Below are 15,729 nucleotides of genomic sequence, written 5' to 3'. Positions count from 1 at the left end.
GACTTGCCAACATGTGACACAGAGACACGACGTGAGCAAATGCTGTTGGAAGATGGGGCTGGTAGACTTGCTCAACCCAGGGTTGCCCCAAACCCTCAATTTGTTAAAAAAAAAAAAAGGAGGGGGGTGGATATCTGCGAAATGCAGTAAAGCCAAGTGCAAGGAGATGACGTATGACTGTATTTAGAATAGTAAATGCAGGGACGCTGGCTGGCTCCGTCAGTGGAGCGTGCAAGCTTTTGATCTCGGGATCATGAGTTGGAGCCCCACGTCGGGTGTAGAGTTACTTAAAAGAACTTAAAAAAATAAAACAAAATAGCAGATGCAAAATTCTAATATTTATAATATGTTTAGTTAGCCGTATTACATCTGTCTACCTCACTAGTCTGAAGGTCTAGGACAGGAGTCCGTCCCCCTTTTCTTACTCAAACGCACTACGGTGCCCGGAAGCCAGCAGCATAGCAGTCAAGTGTGGAGAATGAGCGAGTGAATACGTGAATTGAATGGCTGGCTGCAAAGGGAGCTGTTTGACTGAGACAGGAACCGTTGTAGGAAGGCAGAGGTGAAAGAAACAGAAAATCTACACAAATAAACCAACATAAAAAGCACAGCAGTATGGCTTCACTGGTACCCATCCCATAGAGTATTTTTTAAAGTAAATGTGAGCTGTACGTAGAGCAACTGGGCTGACCGTGCTTTGTTATACCACGATGCTGGCTGGAGACCTGTCCCAATTTCGGACACAGGAAAAGACTATTTAAGAAACACAGTGGCTTGGGGCGCCTGGGTGGCTCAGTCAGGTGAACATTCAACGCTTGACTTTGGCTCAGGTCATGATCCTGGGGTCGTGGGATCAAGCCCCACTTCAGGCTCCAAGCTGAGGGTGGAGACTGCTTGGGATTCTCTCTCTCTCTCTCTCTCTCTCTTTCTCTGTCCCCATCTCTCTCTCTGTCCTTCCACCCCCTCTCCAAGATAAACAATAATAAAAAATTTTAAAAATGATAGCTCATGAAAGAGAGGAAGGAAGGAAGGAAAGAAAGAAAAGAAAAGAAAGAAAGAAAGAAGAAAGAAAGAAAGAAAAAGAAAGAGAAAGGAAACACAGTGGCTTGATTTGCATAAGGGCAACTGACTGAGTCAGTAAGAAATGCTGAGTTATTGACATGCTGAGTCAATGAACCGGGATCTGAAAGGGGAGTGGGCTGGGGTGCAAAGACCCAGCCCTCAACTGGTTCCTCAATCCCCTGTTGATTCTTATGAACGTGATATCGAGTCATCGCTCTGACTATAACCCATCTCCTCCCTGTGACAATTGTTCCCGTGGTACCACGTCTGGGAACCAGTTCCTGAAGTACAACTATGAAAATCCGCACACAACGGCACTGTGTTTCAGGTGGGTGTGGACAGCCCTGCTCTCCCGCCGGGTATCCTGCCATCAAAGAAATCATGTTGTTTCTTCTGTTTAAAAAGGGGATCGATCCGTTAACAAAGTTCACAAGCAGCCCATTCAAAATAGTTGATTTTTTTGTTTCGTTTGGTTGTTTTTATACTAAAGGGAGTAAGATGCATGCAGAGTATATCCTGGCACTAGGTTTTTGAAGGCTGTTACCACGGATGGGACTTTAGCCATTAGTTTAGTATTTTGCTTTTTGTACATTTCTCCAAGTGTTGGTGTTTGTTTATAATAATTAAAGCATGCTTCATCGTCCACAGGCATCGTAGCATCAGGGAGAATGCGAACTTCACAGCGGAAAGATTTCCAGGCTGGGACAAGACCAGGATCGTGGTTCTTCCACCACCAATAACTAGATTGGTCACCGGAGCACCTCATGTGACCCAGATCAGTAAGGACCATTTAACTGTAACTCTGGTTCATTCCTGTAATTTTCCCAGGATCATCTTGGATTTTGTACACTTTTGGTTAAATGCTTTGTTGTATGGCTCCTAGAAATATTTCCTGTCTTTGGGTTAGCCTCTGTAGTTCTTTGTCTTCAGCAAGTTGCTTTCCTTATGGCTTTGACCTTAATAAAAACCCTTGGTATTTTGGAAATCCTCTCTGCCGTGTTTTTAACTCTTGCTCCCTATCCTGCTTTGTGTGTGTGTGTGTGTGTGTGTGTGTGTGTGTGTGTGTGTGTGTTCCATTATCCATTTGATGTTCCATCTCAATCCTAACTCATGGGACCTTAGAATATTTGTCTTACCACAAAGAATAGGAGTATGCTCATTTCAGGAGTTTTCTTTCCTAAGAGCTAGGCAACTATAAACTTCTCTGGAAAACTTAGTTACCAGAAAAGTCTTGCAATAATGATCTGTACTGAACGTTTGGTCATTTGCAAAGTAATATGAAGACATACATAGTTATTAAGTATATTTGATAATAAAAATATACGGCAATGTTAATCATTAAATTATTCCCCATAATTTTCATGAATTCCACCCCCTCACACACATGTGCACACTTCAAAGCTCTAATAATTCCAAGATGATATTAGAGAGTTTAATGTCTTAGACATTATCTTAATGTAGATGAGTGATTCTTGTTGCGTTTGTGGATAATTAAATGTCACCACAGCCACCTATACAACCGGGAAACGACAGGACAATTGCCTAGACAGAAAAGTGAATGGTGGCACCAAAATTTCACGTCTGCGTTGGTTTTATTTCTCCATTCTGTGATACTCTCTGCCCTCCTTCCATTTTAATATTTGTGGAGAGGGCAGGCTGTGCACGGTCAAACCAAAGACCCTCAGCTCCCTGGTGGTAGTTTCTAAACCCGTGTGTACATCAGAATTTCTTGGGAAGCTTCATAAAAACACAGGGTTTTCTGGGACGCTGCCCCAGAATCTGTGTCTGCAGAGTGCAGAGCTGGCCCTCAGTGGACAGCGGACAAGCGCGTGGGGACCCAGAGACGCCCCGTGTTGCTGTAGGATGCTGGACAGTGTCCACCACTGACAGTAAACCAAATGGAAGCCCACTGGTCTGTCAAATTAATTAGCAAAGGGACTCTCCGAAACATATTTTAGATGTTGTACTGCCAAGGATGTTACAACCACCCAGTGGGCTTTCAGACTGACACACATGACACTCATTTTTATGACCAACAGGTCCTCACTAACTAGACGAGCGACAGGCAACCCAAACTTCGCGGATTCGCAGCGGGAACCCTGGTGTTCCCTTTCAGACATGCTTCGTCCCCACTGATAATACCTGCACCTTCCTTTCAGGGCTCGGATCCGAACATGGGGGACTTTTCTGGATGCCTGTCTTCTTCCGGCCACATCCCGTCCCCTGGTTCTGACTCTGACTTCTTTCCCTCCTCTGTACCTGTTCTGCACCACCGCCATCTGGGCTCAACCACCGGGGCAACCCCCCAACTGGTTTCCTCACCCTCTCCCGGCGTGGCGTGGTGGTTAGAGGCCCAAACTGCACCGCTGGTGTGAGTCCTGGACCTGTCACTTTCCAGTTTCGTGACTCAAAGGCCATCTTTTGGTCCCTCCAACCCGCATCTGCACAATGCATGAGGCTCCCTCTGGCCGCAGGCTTGCTACACTTGTACGCTCCCTCCGTCCAAAGGCTTGCTCAGACTTTCTCAGAGCTGTTTCTTTCATGAGGTTGGTTCAAACGTAACATTCAAACTGAGTACTTTCCTGATCCCTCTTTTTAAAACCGCAACCCACCCAGAGGCACCTGGGTGGCTCAGTCGGTTAAGCATCCGACTCTTGGTTTGGGCTCAGGTCACGATCTCACGGTTTGTGGTCTTGAGCCTCACATCGGGCTCTGTGATGACAGTGTGGAGCCTCCTTTGGATTCTCTCTCTCTGTCTCTGCACCCCGCTGGTGCTCTTGACAGAAAGAAAGAAAGGAAGTAGGAAAGAAAGAAAGAAAGAAAAGAAGGAAGGAAGGAAGGAAGGAAGGAAGGAGAAAGAAGGAAAGAAAGACAGAAAGAAAAGAAAGAAAGAAAGAAAGAAAGAAAGAAAGAAAGAAAGAAAGAAAGAAAAGAAAGAAAGAAAGAAAAGAAAAGAAAGAAAGAAAGAAAGAAAGAAAGAAAAGAAAGAAGGAAGGAAGGAAGGAGAAAGAAAAAGAAAGAGAAGAAAAAGAACAGAATAAAATAAAATAAAATAAAATAAAATAAAATAAAATAAAATAAAATAAAATAAAATAAAATAAAATAGTAACCCACCCTCTCACATCTGTGCCCCTGGCCCCCGCTTTATTCCACTTCACAGCACCCACTCCTTGGCAACAAGCCACATATTCAATTAGCTGCTCTCAATGGTCCAGTTCCGCACCCAGAGATGTTCACTGTACCAGGGGAGGGATCCGTTCCAGCCCGCTCCCTGTTGCGGTTACAGCCATGCCCAGCACAGAGCAGGTACCGAGGACACGCGCGTTCAACGTCGTTAGAAACTTTTTCTCAACTCTTCAGTTCTGTGCCTTTACTCGGACATTTCTTTGAGTCACCACGGGGAGGAAAATGATTCACGTCCTCGGCAGACAGTTTGCAAGGCCTTCGTCTTGTCTATAAATTCACTAGGAGGGTTCATCAGTAGATTTCACCTTCTCCTTCCTGTATTTAGAGGCTCCTTCTTGCCTCAAGGATAAAAAAAAAACAAAAACTGGCTTACGTATCATCAGATAGTACCCTGAGTTAACGGGAATCAAAAGCTGACCATCTGTTCTTACTTTCTCCTTGCATTTTGACAATAACTACTCTCCCCTCTGGTAGCGGGTGCCGAGGTTCACTCTGAAAAGGTAGCAGCAATTAAGGGAAATCAAAACACATCGGTTATGTTTTGAAATCAGTATTAAAACAAACGTCTCTGAACCAGTCGTACATTCCAAAGGGGCTTTATAAATATGCACCACAAAAACCTCACGGAGATGCCCGAATCGCGTGTTCACTTGTGATGCTTAAAGTATTTTTTTTCTTTTATTATAACCATACACTGTAGACAAATAGGCAATTAGCTGTCTGTTATTCCTCTTGGCAGCAAATGCCCTTTTTTTTTTTTTTAAATGAACTTGACCTCAGCCTTACCAAAAGCTGCCAACGGTTAATTATCAAGAAAACAGCTTCAGTCATTGAAACCTTACTCATCTTGGAATGTACCAGTTGGGACCATTTTCATCTTTTGAGGGATCTTGAAATTCCTCAGTGTAGAAGGAACTTTGCTTACAGGATTAACCAGGATAAAACATAGAAGAATCGTTAACATGTCCGAGACTTCTATGATAATGAAGCACGTGACTGATAAAAGTAGAATGTATTATTGGGATCCCAGCATCTTTATTTAGTTTTGTCTGTTCTTGGCATTCACTTGAGCCATGATAATGCAAGCAAAACAGAGCAGAAATTGAGTAACTTGAAGGCCTGTTATAACCTCTGGAGCCCAGAACATCTAGAGAGATCCTCTTGGCTGTTTCGTCACGTACTTGACCGATCACACACGTTCCAGTAAAGGTTAAGTCAATATATTTATCTCCTATGATCGCACTGCAATATTTTGGTCAGTGTCTAGGAGAAAATGCTTGCCCCAGAGTCCCAAACAGCCACACGTACCTCCAGTACAATGCCCGGGGAGCTCTCACATTTTCTTTGCTTTTTAACTTTTTTAAGTTCATTTATTTTGAGAGAGACAGAGACAGCTTGAGTGGGGGAGGGGCAAAGAGAGAAGGAGAGCGACAATCCCAAGTAAGCTCTGCACTGTCAGCGCAGAGCCCAATGCGGGGCTCGAACTCACGAAACCGCTTAGATCGTGACCTGAGCCAAAACCGAGAGTCGGATGCTTGACTGACAGAGCCACCCCGGCGCCCCTCGCGTTTTCTATACCAACCTTGGGGGTAGTCTGTACGCTGGAAGGTAGAGTTGCCCCAATTTGGATCAAATCGGTTGGGTGACCACTGCCCAAAAGCTCCGACTTTGTTTTATGTATGAAGTGACAGTAGGTATAAAAACTGCATCAGGACTTTCATCTACTCACAAACCACCATCATAAATTCACCCACAAATAACCCCTTCCTTACAGAAACTGCAACCCAATCAGGGTGACCTGTGGCCAGAGCGGAGAAACCAAATTATAACCAGGACATGGTTACCTTAGAACCACGTACGGCTGACTCTTTTCTGACCATTTGTCTCCCGACTGTGCGGGCCCAAATTCTGTCATTGTTGGAGTACCTGTTATGTCTACACCACTGAAGCAGCAGGGAAAGTTTCATAAAGGAGGGTTGTTTTCTGAGCACGGGGAGAAAAGGTAGCAACTGACACACACACACACACACACACACACACACACACGAGCGTAAAAAAGGCGTTACAATTTGTATCAATTCTATCATTCACTGGGGTGGGTGCACTGGTCCTTTGAAGAGCTGGTTTATTTATGACCTACCTGTCCTGATCCACCATATACAATGGGGTCTCCAGGAAAAATGAAATATGACTTATACAGAGTTGTACACGAACCTGCCACTCAACGAAGTAAAACTTGGTTTTGCGCACAGCAGTCAACTACATGAGCTTAACTGGCATAATAAAGCTTATCAGCCTACCTGTCATGTTGCAATATACGAGAGCAGGTTCCAGAGGGCCACTTCCATCGGAATCGATATAGTAGAGCCCTGAAGAGTCTCCTCTGTGCTTGTGGGCTTCACAGGACTGCTCGTACAACGCTGAAAAGGACAGGGATCTCAGCCAGGGGCAGCAATAAGATGGGGCCCTCCATGTTGTTAATTACGCGATACTTGCCCCAGTGACACTCATTCTGCATCGCTCTCGGGGGCATTTTGGCTAGAGGAGTGTTCCCCCGCTCCGATCAGGCAGCATGAATACTCTGAGGCACGGAGCAAAAGATGTTAAGAGGTATCTCTGTGCGGCTCTGAACCCTGCGTGCTCTAGAAACGAGACTCTTTCCAGAGCCATGGTAACTGGACTTACACAGTCTAATTTTATTCTGCCCCATGATATCTAAGCATCTGAAGGGCGCTGGCTTCATCTCCCTAAGTGATCTGTTATTATCTAATAATCACGGTCATTTTTTAAATCGCTCAGTAATTATACTCTCTGTTTACTTAAAACACTCCACACGGGCAACGCATTGTTTTCAAGATGGGTTTTGCAAAGCACCGGCTTTTCTTCGTTCAGCGTTTATTTATTTATTTATTTTTTATTTATTTATTTTTTTAACGTTTATTTATTTTTGAGACAGAGAGAGACACAGCATGAACGGGGGAGGGGCAGAGAGAGAAGGAGACACAGAATCGGAAGCAAGCTCCAGGCTCTGAGCCATCAGCCCAGAGCCCGACGCGGGGCTCGAACTCGCGGACCGGACCGCAAGATCGTGACCTGAGCTGAAGTCTGACGCTTAACCGACTGAGCCACCCAGGCGCCCCTCTTCGTTCAGCGTTTAAAGTGTGTTTTAAAAGGAAATTTCCTTAAGTGCTTTGCCAAGGATTACTCAAGAAAACTGAAATTCCAAAAAAAAAAAAAAAAAAAAAAGCATATACACGCGAAACATCTCTTTGTAAGTTCAATGTATCCTGATTCTTAGTTGAATTTTTTATGTGTGCAATAAATGCTTTGCTAGCACATGGCAAGTGATTAACATCTGCAGATAATGGACTTAATTAATATTCAGCCTAAGCTGAAATGAGTAATCAGCCGAGCAGTGTCTCCCGTGCACATCAGTCACCGCCTCGAGAGGAAAGACCCTTTGAAAACCTGAAAAGCAGCTAACGGCCACCAGGAAAGAAATGCATCACTGCTTCTGGCACAGCATGGACTGGATCTTTAAGCCACCCTAAGGATGAGGTCCGGCATTCAGGAACACAGACTCAGGAAGTGGCTAGCCAAGATCCACCACCAAGAATGATCCCGGAAGGGCATCATTCCGGGCAGAGTGGGGGCCCAGAACTGATGCCCTTCTCCACTCACTGGGTTATCTACATTTTAAAACTCGGCCGATTTCCAAGAATGAAGCAAAACCCGGAGAGGGGGCGGGGTGGGGCAGAGGGACTGTTTTTCTCCCTTCGCACAGAAGAAGAAGATCAAAGGAATGTTTGCTTGTCCGGGGGATGTTACAAAAGAAAACATTCTTTTATTAAATACGGCCAGGTGTCAGATGGGTCAAATGAGATCGGCCCAAATCAATAGCACGCCTATTACCATCGACTCTGGTGGCTACAGACACACCATGGATTGCTTTCCCAACAGCGTTGGCTTGCATTTTGCCCACTCATGTTTACGCTTCTATAAATACGTAGCCGTGCTTGCAACTGCCTTTTGCAACCGCAAAAGTGTCCAGAGGGACACACACAAAGTGACGACAGTGGTTACATTTGGATCGGGGCTGGACCCGCCCGGGGAATGAGGGTAGAGGAGGAAACACCAGGAAGGCACCTGCGTGAATCGTGCACTTAGACCGGAAACTAACGGCCTTACGAACCCTCACTGTGGTACTGGAAATCTCTCCCTTTCATTTTGGTCTACTGTTAGAGTATCACAACAGAGTCAATGCAGTTATTAGACCAAATCAAATTACTAAGGCCACAAGTGAAAGACTCCGTATAATACACCTGTTAATTTTCCAATCAGAGTTGTTTGGGATGATGGTTAAATCAGTTACCGGCAACACCGTAGCAATCATTCCTCGGTCATTAACCTTCAGTAGGTATCCGCTTTGTGTAAGACACCTTGCTGGGTGCAATCTGTGGCAGGGGGAGCACTGTACGTAAGGGACCGCCCCCATTCTTAGCCGTGACTCTGGACAAGTCACCGAGCCTCAGACATCCCAGATGTCCAGCTCCTTCCAAATAAAGAGGTGCCTTGGAAAATTCTTACTTGGCACCATAAAAGCAAATGCAGGTACAATTGCTCTGGTTGAACTTATGGGGTGTTTAGTGGGGTGAGTCGCCGCCCTTTGACTGCAAGAGCCTCCCGGCTCTTCTGTGGAACATCCCGGGCCGGAGGCCAAGGCTTCTCGGCCCAACGCTGATGCCTGCTGCTTTGGGGTTCAATTCGCACAGGCTGGAAACTTGACAACCCGTGCTCTGCCTCGGTGAATGTTCACGGCGGGCTGTTTTCCCTAAAGACCCAGGGCGGGGACACGTGCTAAAAAGAAGGGGCTCAGAAACGTTGGCAGTGATACGCCAAAAAGGAAAAGTAGAATAAAACCATAAACAACGAAAGCCAAGAGTTAGACAGCAATGAGGATCTCAGGGGCTCTGTGGAAGCCTCTGGTCGGTAATGAATTTGGGGTCGCTCAAGTTTGGTTGGCTGTGGCCTTCGGAGAATGATTCTTCAGAAAAGAGCCTGGTGTTCAAGATGGAAGACATGGGGATGGTTCAAGGCGGTCGAGAGCCCTGGCCGGCAGCTGTGGGACCTTGATCGAGGCACCTGACCTCTCTCTTTCCTAAGTGCACAATGTAGAACACTCACCTTCTAGGATGATTTTGAGGATCAAAGGAGTAGAAACATGCAGAGAACTACAGAAAGCTAGGATCCCACAGGCACATGGTAAGCTTCCAGTGCATTCACCACCGCCATCATCAAAGAGCATCACGACCGTGAGGGACCTGGACGTTTACCCGGCCTCTGGCTGACTCTAGAAACCCTACCATGTTAACTCTCATCCTGTGCCCCTTTCTGCAACCCCCCCCCCCCCCGCATTAGATTTTATAAATACTGACATTCAATAACTCATCCTCTCTTTACTTCGGCAGACAGGACTGGAGAACTAAAACCGGGTCCGACGCGAGGAACAGAGTAACGTGATCATGCTGTCTAGATTGTTTCTCGTATTGGGGGTTTTTATTACATTTTATTTTCCTATATTTATTTTTCTTTGCCTGCTTTCTTTTTTTTTTTTTCCATCCTATTTGATACTGCGTATTTCTGTAAACTGCCTTGACATCACTAGGAAATAAAACTGATTAAAAATAAACCAGGCATGGGGCACCTGGGTGGCTCAGTCGGTTAAGTGTCCGACTTCAGCTCAGGTCCTGATCTCACGGTTCGGGAGTTCGGGCCCCTCGTGGGGCTCCGTGCTGACAGCTCAGAGCCCGGAGCCTGCTTTGGATTCTGTGTCTCCCTCTCTCCCTGCCCCTCCCCCACTTGCGCTCTCTCTGTCTCTCTCAAAAATTATCTCACCAACCATGAGTTCATGACACGAACCGAAATCAACAGTCGGACACTCAACTGACTGAGCCACCCAGGCACCCCTAAATATGTATTTTTTGTTAAGAAAGATAAAATGTTAAGTCTTACCAGAAAATGTACAGAAAAACCATACGGGGGGGGGGGGATGCTGAGCTCTGTCTGAAACTTGATAATGCTTAAGTTTTGTTTCTTTAATAAATCAGCATTTGACAAAAAAAATTAATAAATATTCTAAAAATTAAAAAAAAAAAGAAACCAGACAAAAATTGGTCTCTAAAAACTTGTTTTTGTTGTTACTTCCCAGAACGTGGTTGCATAGACACAGACACATAGACACGAAATAATGAAAAGGAAAGAAGGGGGCACCTGGGGGGGCTCAGTCGGTTAAGCCTTTGACTCTTGCTTTTGACTCAGGTCAGGATCTCACGGTTTCACGAGTTCGAGCCTGGCATCAGGCTCTGTGCTGAAAGCCTGGAGCCTGCTCGGGATTCTCTGTCTCCCTTTCTCTCTGCCCCTCCCCCACTCATGCTCACGCTCTCTCTCTCTCTCTCTCTAATAAATAAACATTAAAAAAAAAAAAGAAAGAAAGAAAAGGAAAGGAGAACTGCATGGAAACCAGGACAGAAGAGGGAACAGGCAGGGTGTGGGGCTTACGGGAATGGCAGGTCGCGCCCAGGTAACCAGTGTGCGCACAGTCACAGGAGAAGGTGTCCCAGGACTGGGAACATTCGCCCCCGTGTTCACAATAGCTGGGCAAACACCTACAAGAGAACACAAACAACCGTTACTTGCCACATTCAGTCAGGAGAAAACGTGTATCTTCACCGACACGTTACAGCGAAAGACAGTAATGACAGTGGCTTGAAGAGAAAAATTGCAACATGAACAAAAATTGTTAGATCTGTCAAGAAGGTTTCCTAAGGCGATACCCACGACCAACTAAGAAACCCATCAGATGCTGCCAATTGTCACGTATTTGCGACAGATAAATTTTCTACCCGTTGCATTATCAAAAAATGTGTTTGCTTTTTCACGAATAAGGCAAGATCCATTTCATTACATGACCCGAGATATAAACTGCTAGCAATGGCCACGGGCAGCCACAATTGTTCCCCTCCCTGCTTCCGTGTCCTTCAACTGGGACCTACGGATCCTTCCACAGAGAGGCATTCCTCTCCACCTTGAATCTGGGTTGGGCATGTGACCAGCTCCGACAGATGGGACATCAGCAAACAGATACAGCAGAGGCTAGAATTTGGGAGATGAAAGACCTACCCCCGGAAAATCATAATACATTGATGACAGAAACCGAAGACAACACAAACAGAAAGACATACTATGCTCATGGATTGGAAGCACCCTGTTCGTACTACCCATGTCCATACTGCCCAAAGCAATCTACAGATTGAATGCAATCCCTGTGAAAATGCCAATAGTACTTTTCACAGAACCAAAACAAAAAAATCCCCAAATTTGTGTGAAACCACAAAAGACCCTGAATAGTCAAAACAATCTTGAGAAAGAAGAACAAAGCTGGAGATCTAATTCTCGATTTTAAACTATACTACAGAGTTGTAGTAGTCAAAAGAGTATGGTACTGGCACAAAAACAGACACAAAGATCAATGCAACAGAAATAAGAGTGCAGAAATAAACCCACATGTATATGGTCAATTAATCTATGGCAGAGGAGGTAAGAATATACAGTGTCGAAAAGACAGTCTCTTCAATAAATGTTGGGAAAACTGACAGCCACACGTGAAAGTATGAAACCGGACCACGTTCTTACACTACACATAAAAATGAACTCAAAATGGGTTAAAGACCTAAATTTGTGGCCTGAAATCATAAAACTCGTAGAAGAAAACATAGGCAATAACCTCTTACACATCAGACTTACTAATATTTTTCCTCAGGCAAGGGAAACAAAAGTAAAAATAAACTACTGGGCCTACATCAAACTAAAACGCTTCTGCACAGAGAAGGAAGCCATCAACAAAACAAAAAGGCAACTTATTGAATGGAAGAGGATATTTGCAAGTGATAGGTCTGAGGAGGGCTTAATAACCAAAATATATAAAGAATTGGTACAACTCAACAACAACAACAACAAATAATTCAATTAAAAAAGGAACACAGAATCTGAACAGACATGCTCGCAAAGAAGACATCCAGATGGCCAACAGACTCATGAAAAGCTGCTCAACATCACTCATCATCAGGGAAATGGAAATCAAAACCACAATGAGGTATCACCTCAGACCAGTCAGAATGGCTCGTACCAAGAAGACAAGAAATAATAAATGTTTAGAAGAATGTGGTGAAAGGGAGCCCTTGTGCACTGTTGGTGGGAATGTAAATTGGTCCATCAACTATGGAAACGGTCTAGAGGTTCTCCAGGAAAGTGAAAATAGAAATACCATAGGATCCAGTAATGCCACTTCTCAGCATTTACCCAAGGAAAACAAAAACATCAATTTGAAAGGATACATGCACCCCTATGTTTACCGCAGCAGTGTTTATAATATCCAAAATATGGAAGCAACCTAAGTATTCATCCATACATGAGTGGATAAGGAAGATGTCGCATATATACACAACGGTATGTTACTCGACCATAAAATAAATGAAATCTTGCTATTTGATACAACAGGAATGGACCTAGAGAGTATTATGCTAAGTGAAATAAGTCAGAAGGGGAAAGACAAATACCAGATGATTCCACTTATATGTGGGATCTAAAAAACAAATACGTAGGGGCGCCTGGGTGGCTTGGTCAGTTAAGCGTCCGACTTCGGCTCAGGTCATGATCTCACGGTCCGTGAGTTCGAGCCCCGCGTCGGGCTCTGTGCTGACAGCTCAGAGCCTGGAGCCTGTTTCAGATTCTGTGTCTCCCTCTCTCTCTGCCCCTCCCCTGTTCATGCTCTGTCTCTCTCTGTCTCAAAAATAAATAAACGTTAAAAAAAAATTAAAAAAAAAAAACAAATACGCAAACAAAAAACAATTAAAAAAAAAAAAAAGAGAACCAGACTCAAATATGAGATGAAAATGGTGGTCGCCAGATGATGGGGGTAGGAGTGGGCAAAATATGTGAGGGGGATTAAGAGGTACAGACTGCCAGTTATAAAACAAACGACAAGGATGAAAAAGACAGCATGAAGAACATAATCAACAGTATTCTAGTAACTTTGCCTGGTTAACACATGGTAACTACACTTCTCCTGGTGAGCTCCATAATGTATATTCTTGTTAAATCACTATGCTGTACACCTAAAATGTACTTTGACAACTGTATTGCAATTAAAAATGTTAAAAATTTTAAAAGTTAACTCAAGGGAGACCATAGACCTAAATGTAAAATACCAAACTCTTAAACTCCCGGAAGACAACAAAACGGAAAATCTAGCTGATCTTGGGTTTGGTGATGACTTTTCAGATACAGCCTATGAAAGAAAAAAAATGGTAATTTAGATTTCATTAAAATTTAAAACTTCGCCATCAATGACATTGTTAAGGGAACGAGGTTACACACCACAGTCTAGGAGACAGTCTTGGCGAAAAACACACTTGACGCAGGCTTGTTATCCGAAATACAGGGGAAACACTTTTATTTTTTCAGTTTATTTATTTACTTATTTATTTTGAGAGAGGGAGGAGAGAGCACAGGGGAGGGGCAGAGGGAGAGAGAGAATCCCCAGCAGGCTCCGTGCTGCCAGCGCAGAGCCCGACACGGGGCTCAATCTCGCCAACCGTGAGATCGATCATAACCTGAGCTGAAATCAAGGGTCGGACGCTTCACCGACTGAGCCGCCCAGGAGCCCCTAGGTAAAACTCTTTTAAAACCCAACGGAAGGCACATGAGCCACCAATTAAAAACTGGCTCACAAGATCTGAGCAGATGCCATACAAAAGAAGATATAAAAATGGCAAATACATGTATGAAAACATGCTCCACATCGGCAGTCATTAGGAAAGTGCAAACCAAAACCTCAGTGAGATGCCACTTCCCACCCACCAGGATGGCCATCATCAGAAAGGTAGAACAGGTGTTGACAGGAATGAGAAGGATCTGGACCCTTCTACGTCGCTGTTGGGACGATAAAATGGTGCTTTAGAAGTCAATCTGGAAGTTCCTCAGTTAGACGCAGTCACCACTGGCAGCAATTTCGCTCCTGGGTACACGCCCAACAGAACTGAAAACATGTGTCCACACGAACACCTGCACGTGAATGTTCTTATCGGCACGACTCGTAATAGCCAAAAAGTAGAAACCACCCAAATGTCCACCAAGTGACGAATGGATAAACCAAATCCGTCACAGCCTTACAAAGGAACAGGATATCACGGCTTTGCCAATGATGTAGAAAAGAAGACCCATGTCAATTCAAAGGTCGAGGACCTGGGTCCCCACAAGCCACACTGCCTCTCAGTTTAAGCTCTAAATACAGTCACTCAAAAGCCTCACACATTTGCAGGAGCTATGTAACTATTCACTTCCCTCTGGAGCTCAAGAAGTCAAAGGGATGAGTAACTTTGGGTTACTTCTACTCTATGAGCAGTGAGCACTGAGCACTCCCTTCCTGTTTGAGAGAGAGATGCTGGAAATAAGCCAATTTCTTGCCAAGGATGCATAGACACGCTCTCTGCTGGGCCTTCTGCCATTTGAGTGGGAGACACCTGATTCCAGGCCAAGAACCAGAAGGCGGGCTTCCTGGGAAAACAGAAGGGTGTCTCTTCACCTCCAAGGATTACGAGGCAGGTCACTCCACATCCGGGCCCCTCCCTTCGTGACTGTCGTCCCCGTGTCTTTGGCCCTTTTGGTTCTTCCTTCAATGGCTGCAGTTTCCTGGGCCCTCCCACGCCTGAGGTCGGCTTCGTTACCCCAAACCTCCTGCTTTCCTGGCGGGACCCAGCGTGCACAAGGAAGACCAGAGAGAGGTATGAGCCATAGTAAGAAAACCTTCACGTGTGTGCGTGTGCAGGCACACCAGTGTGTATCTTAACCTGACTTGGATGCCACGCCACCGCCGAAGATTGGTGGGGAACCGGAAGTCTAGCGCCCGGGCTGTGCTCACACGCAGATGAGGACAGCTTAGTCTGTACCAAGTTTCTACGGGAAGGAAAGTTATGAAACCTACACACCACTCATGGGCCAGGTTCCTTCCGGTTTCAGGGAAGATGTTGGCCAGAGTTGATGCGCAGGAGGGCAATCAGGATGGGGATAGTACTTACCCTGTAAAACATTGCTAAGAGAACAGACTCGAGCCCGGACGAGAGCCAATTCAGGGAATTCACCGGGGACTTTTTGGGCTGCGGGGGGTAAAGTGGGCACAGCTTTACAACAGGGAAGATGAAGATTAAAGCTGGAAATCTGGGTGGGACAGAAGACACGGATGAAGCGTTCGGTGAACGGGGAAGCGTCCGGCTCCTGAAAGGTGGAACAGAAGCGGGAGCCTCTTCTCCATGGTGAGTGAAAATGAGATCCCTGCTTGGGGATGGAAGCGTCAGCAGATGTCATGTTTAAGGTTCTCCCCAACCTAAGGATTTTGTGCCTCTAGGGTTCTCAAAATATCTTAAG

At 45.1% G+C, this 15,729-nt stretch overlaps 1 protein-coding gene across 1 annotated transcript in view; it reads right to left on the bottom strand.

Moving 5' to 3' along the window:
* The window catches only part of LOC122205133 (contactin-associated protein-like 3), a 193,266-nt gene that overhangs the window by 53,470 nt on the left and 124,067 nt on the right, over positions 1-15,729 (bottom strand). The window contains exons 11-12 of the mRNA XM_042913253.1: positions 10,807-10,913; positions 6,549-6,668 (exon numbers count right to left, since the gene is read on the bottom strand). Of these exons, the coding sequence (XP_042769187.1) occupies positions 6,549-6,668; positions 10,807-10,913 (227 nt within the window). The remainder of the gene's footprint in view (positions 1-6,548; positions 6,669-10,806; positions 10,914-15,729) is intronic.

This window comes from Panthera leo, chromosome D4 (genome assembly GCF_018350215.1).
Source record: "Panthera leo isolate Ple1 chromosome D4, P.leo_Ple1_pat1.1, whole genome shotgun sequence".
Lineage (NCBI taxonomy): Eukaryota > Metazoa > Chordata > Mammalia > Carnivora > Felidae > Panthera > Panthera leo.
The sequence above is the reverse complement of the archived record's forward strand: the minus strand, read 5'-3'. Positions and strand labels throughout refer to the sequence as shown.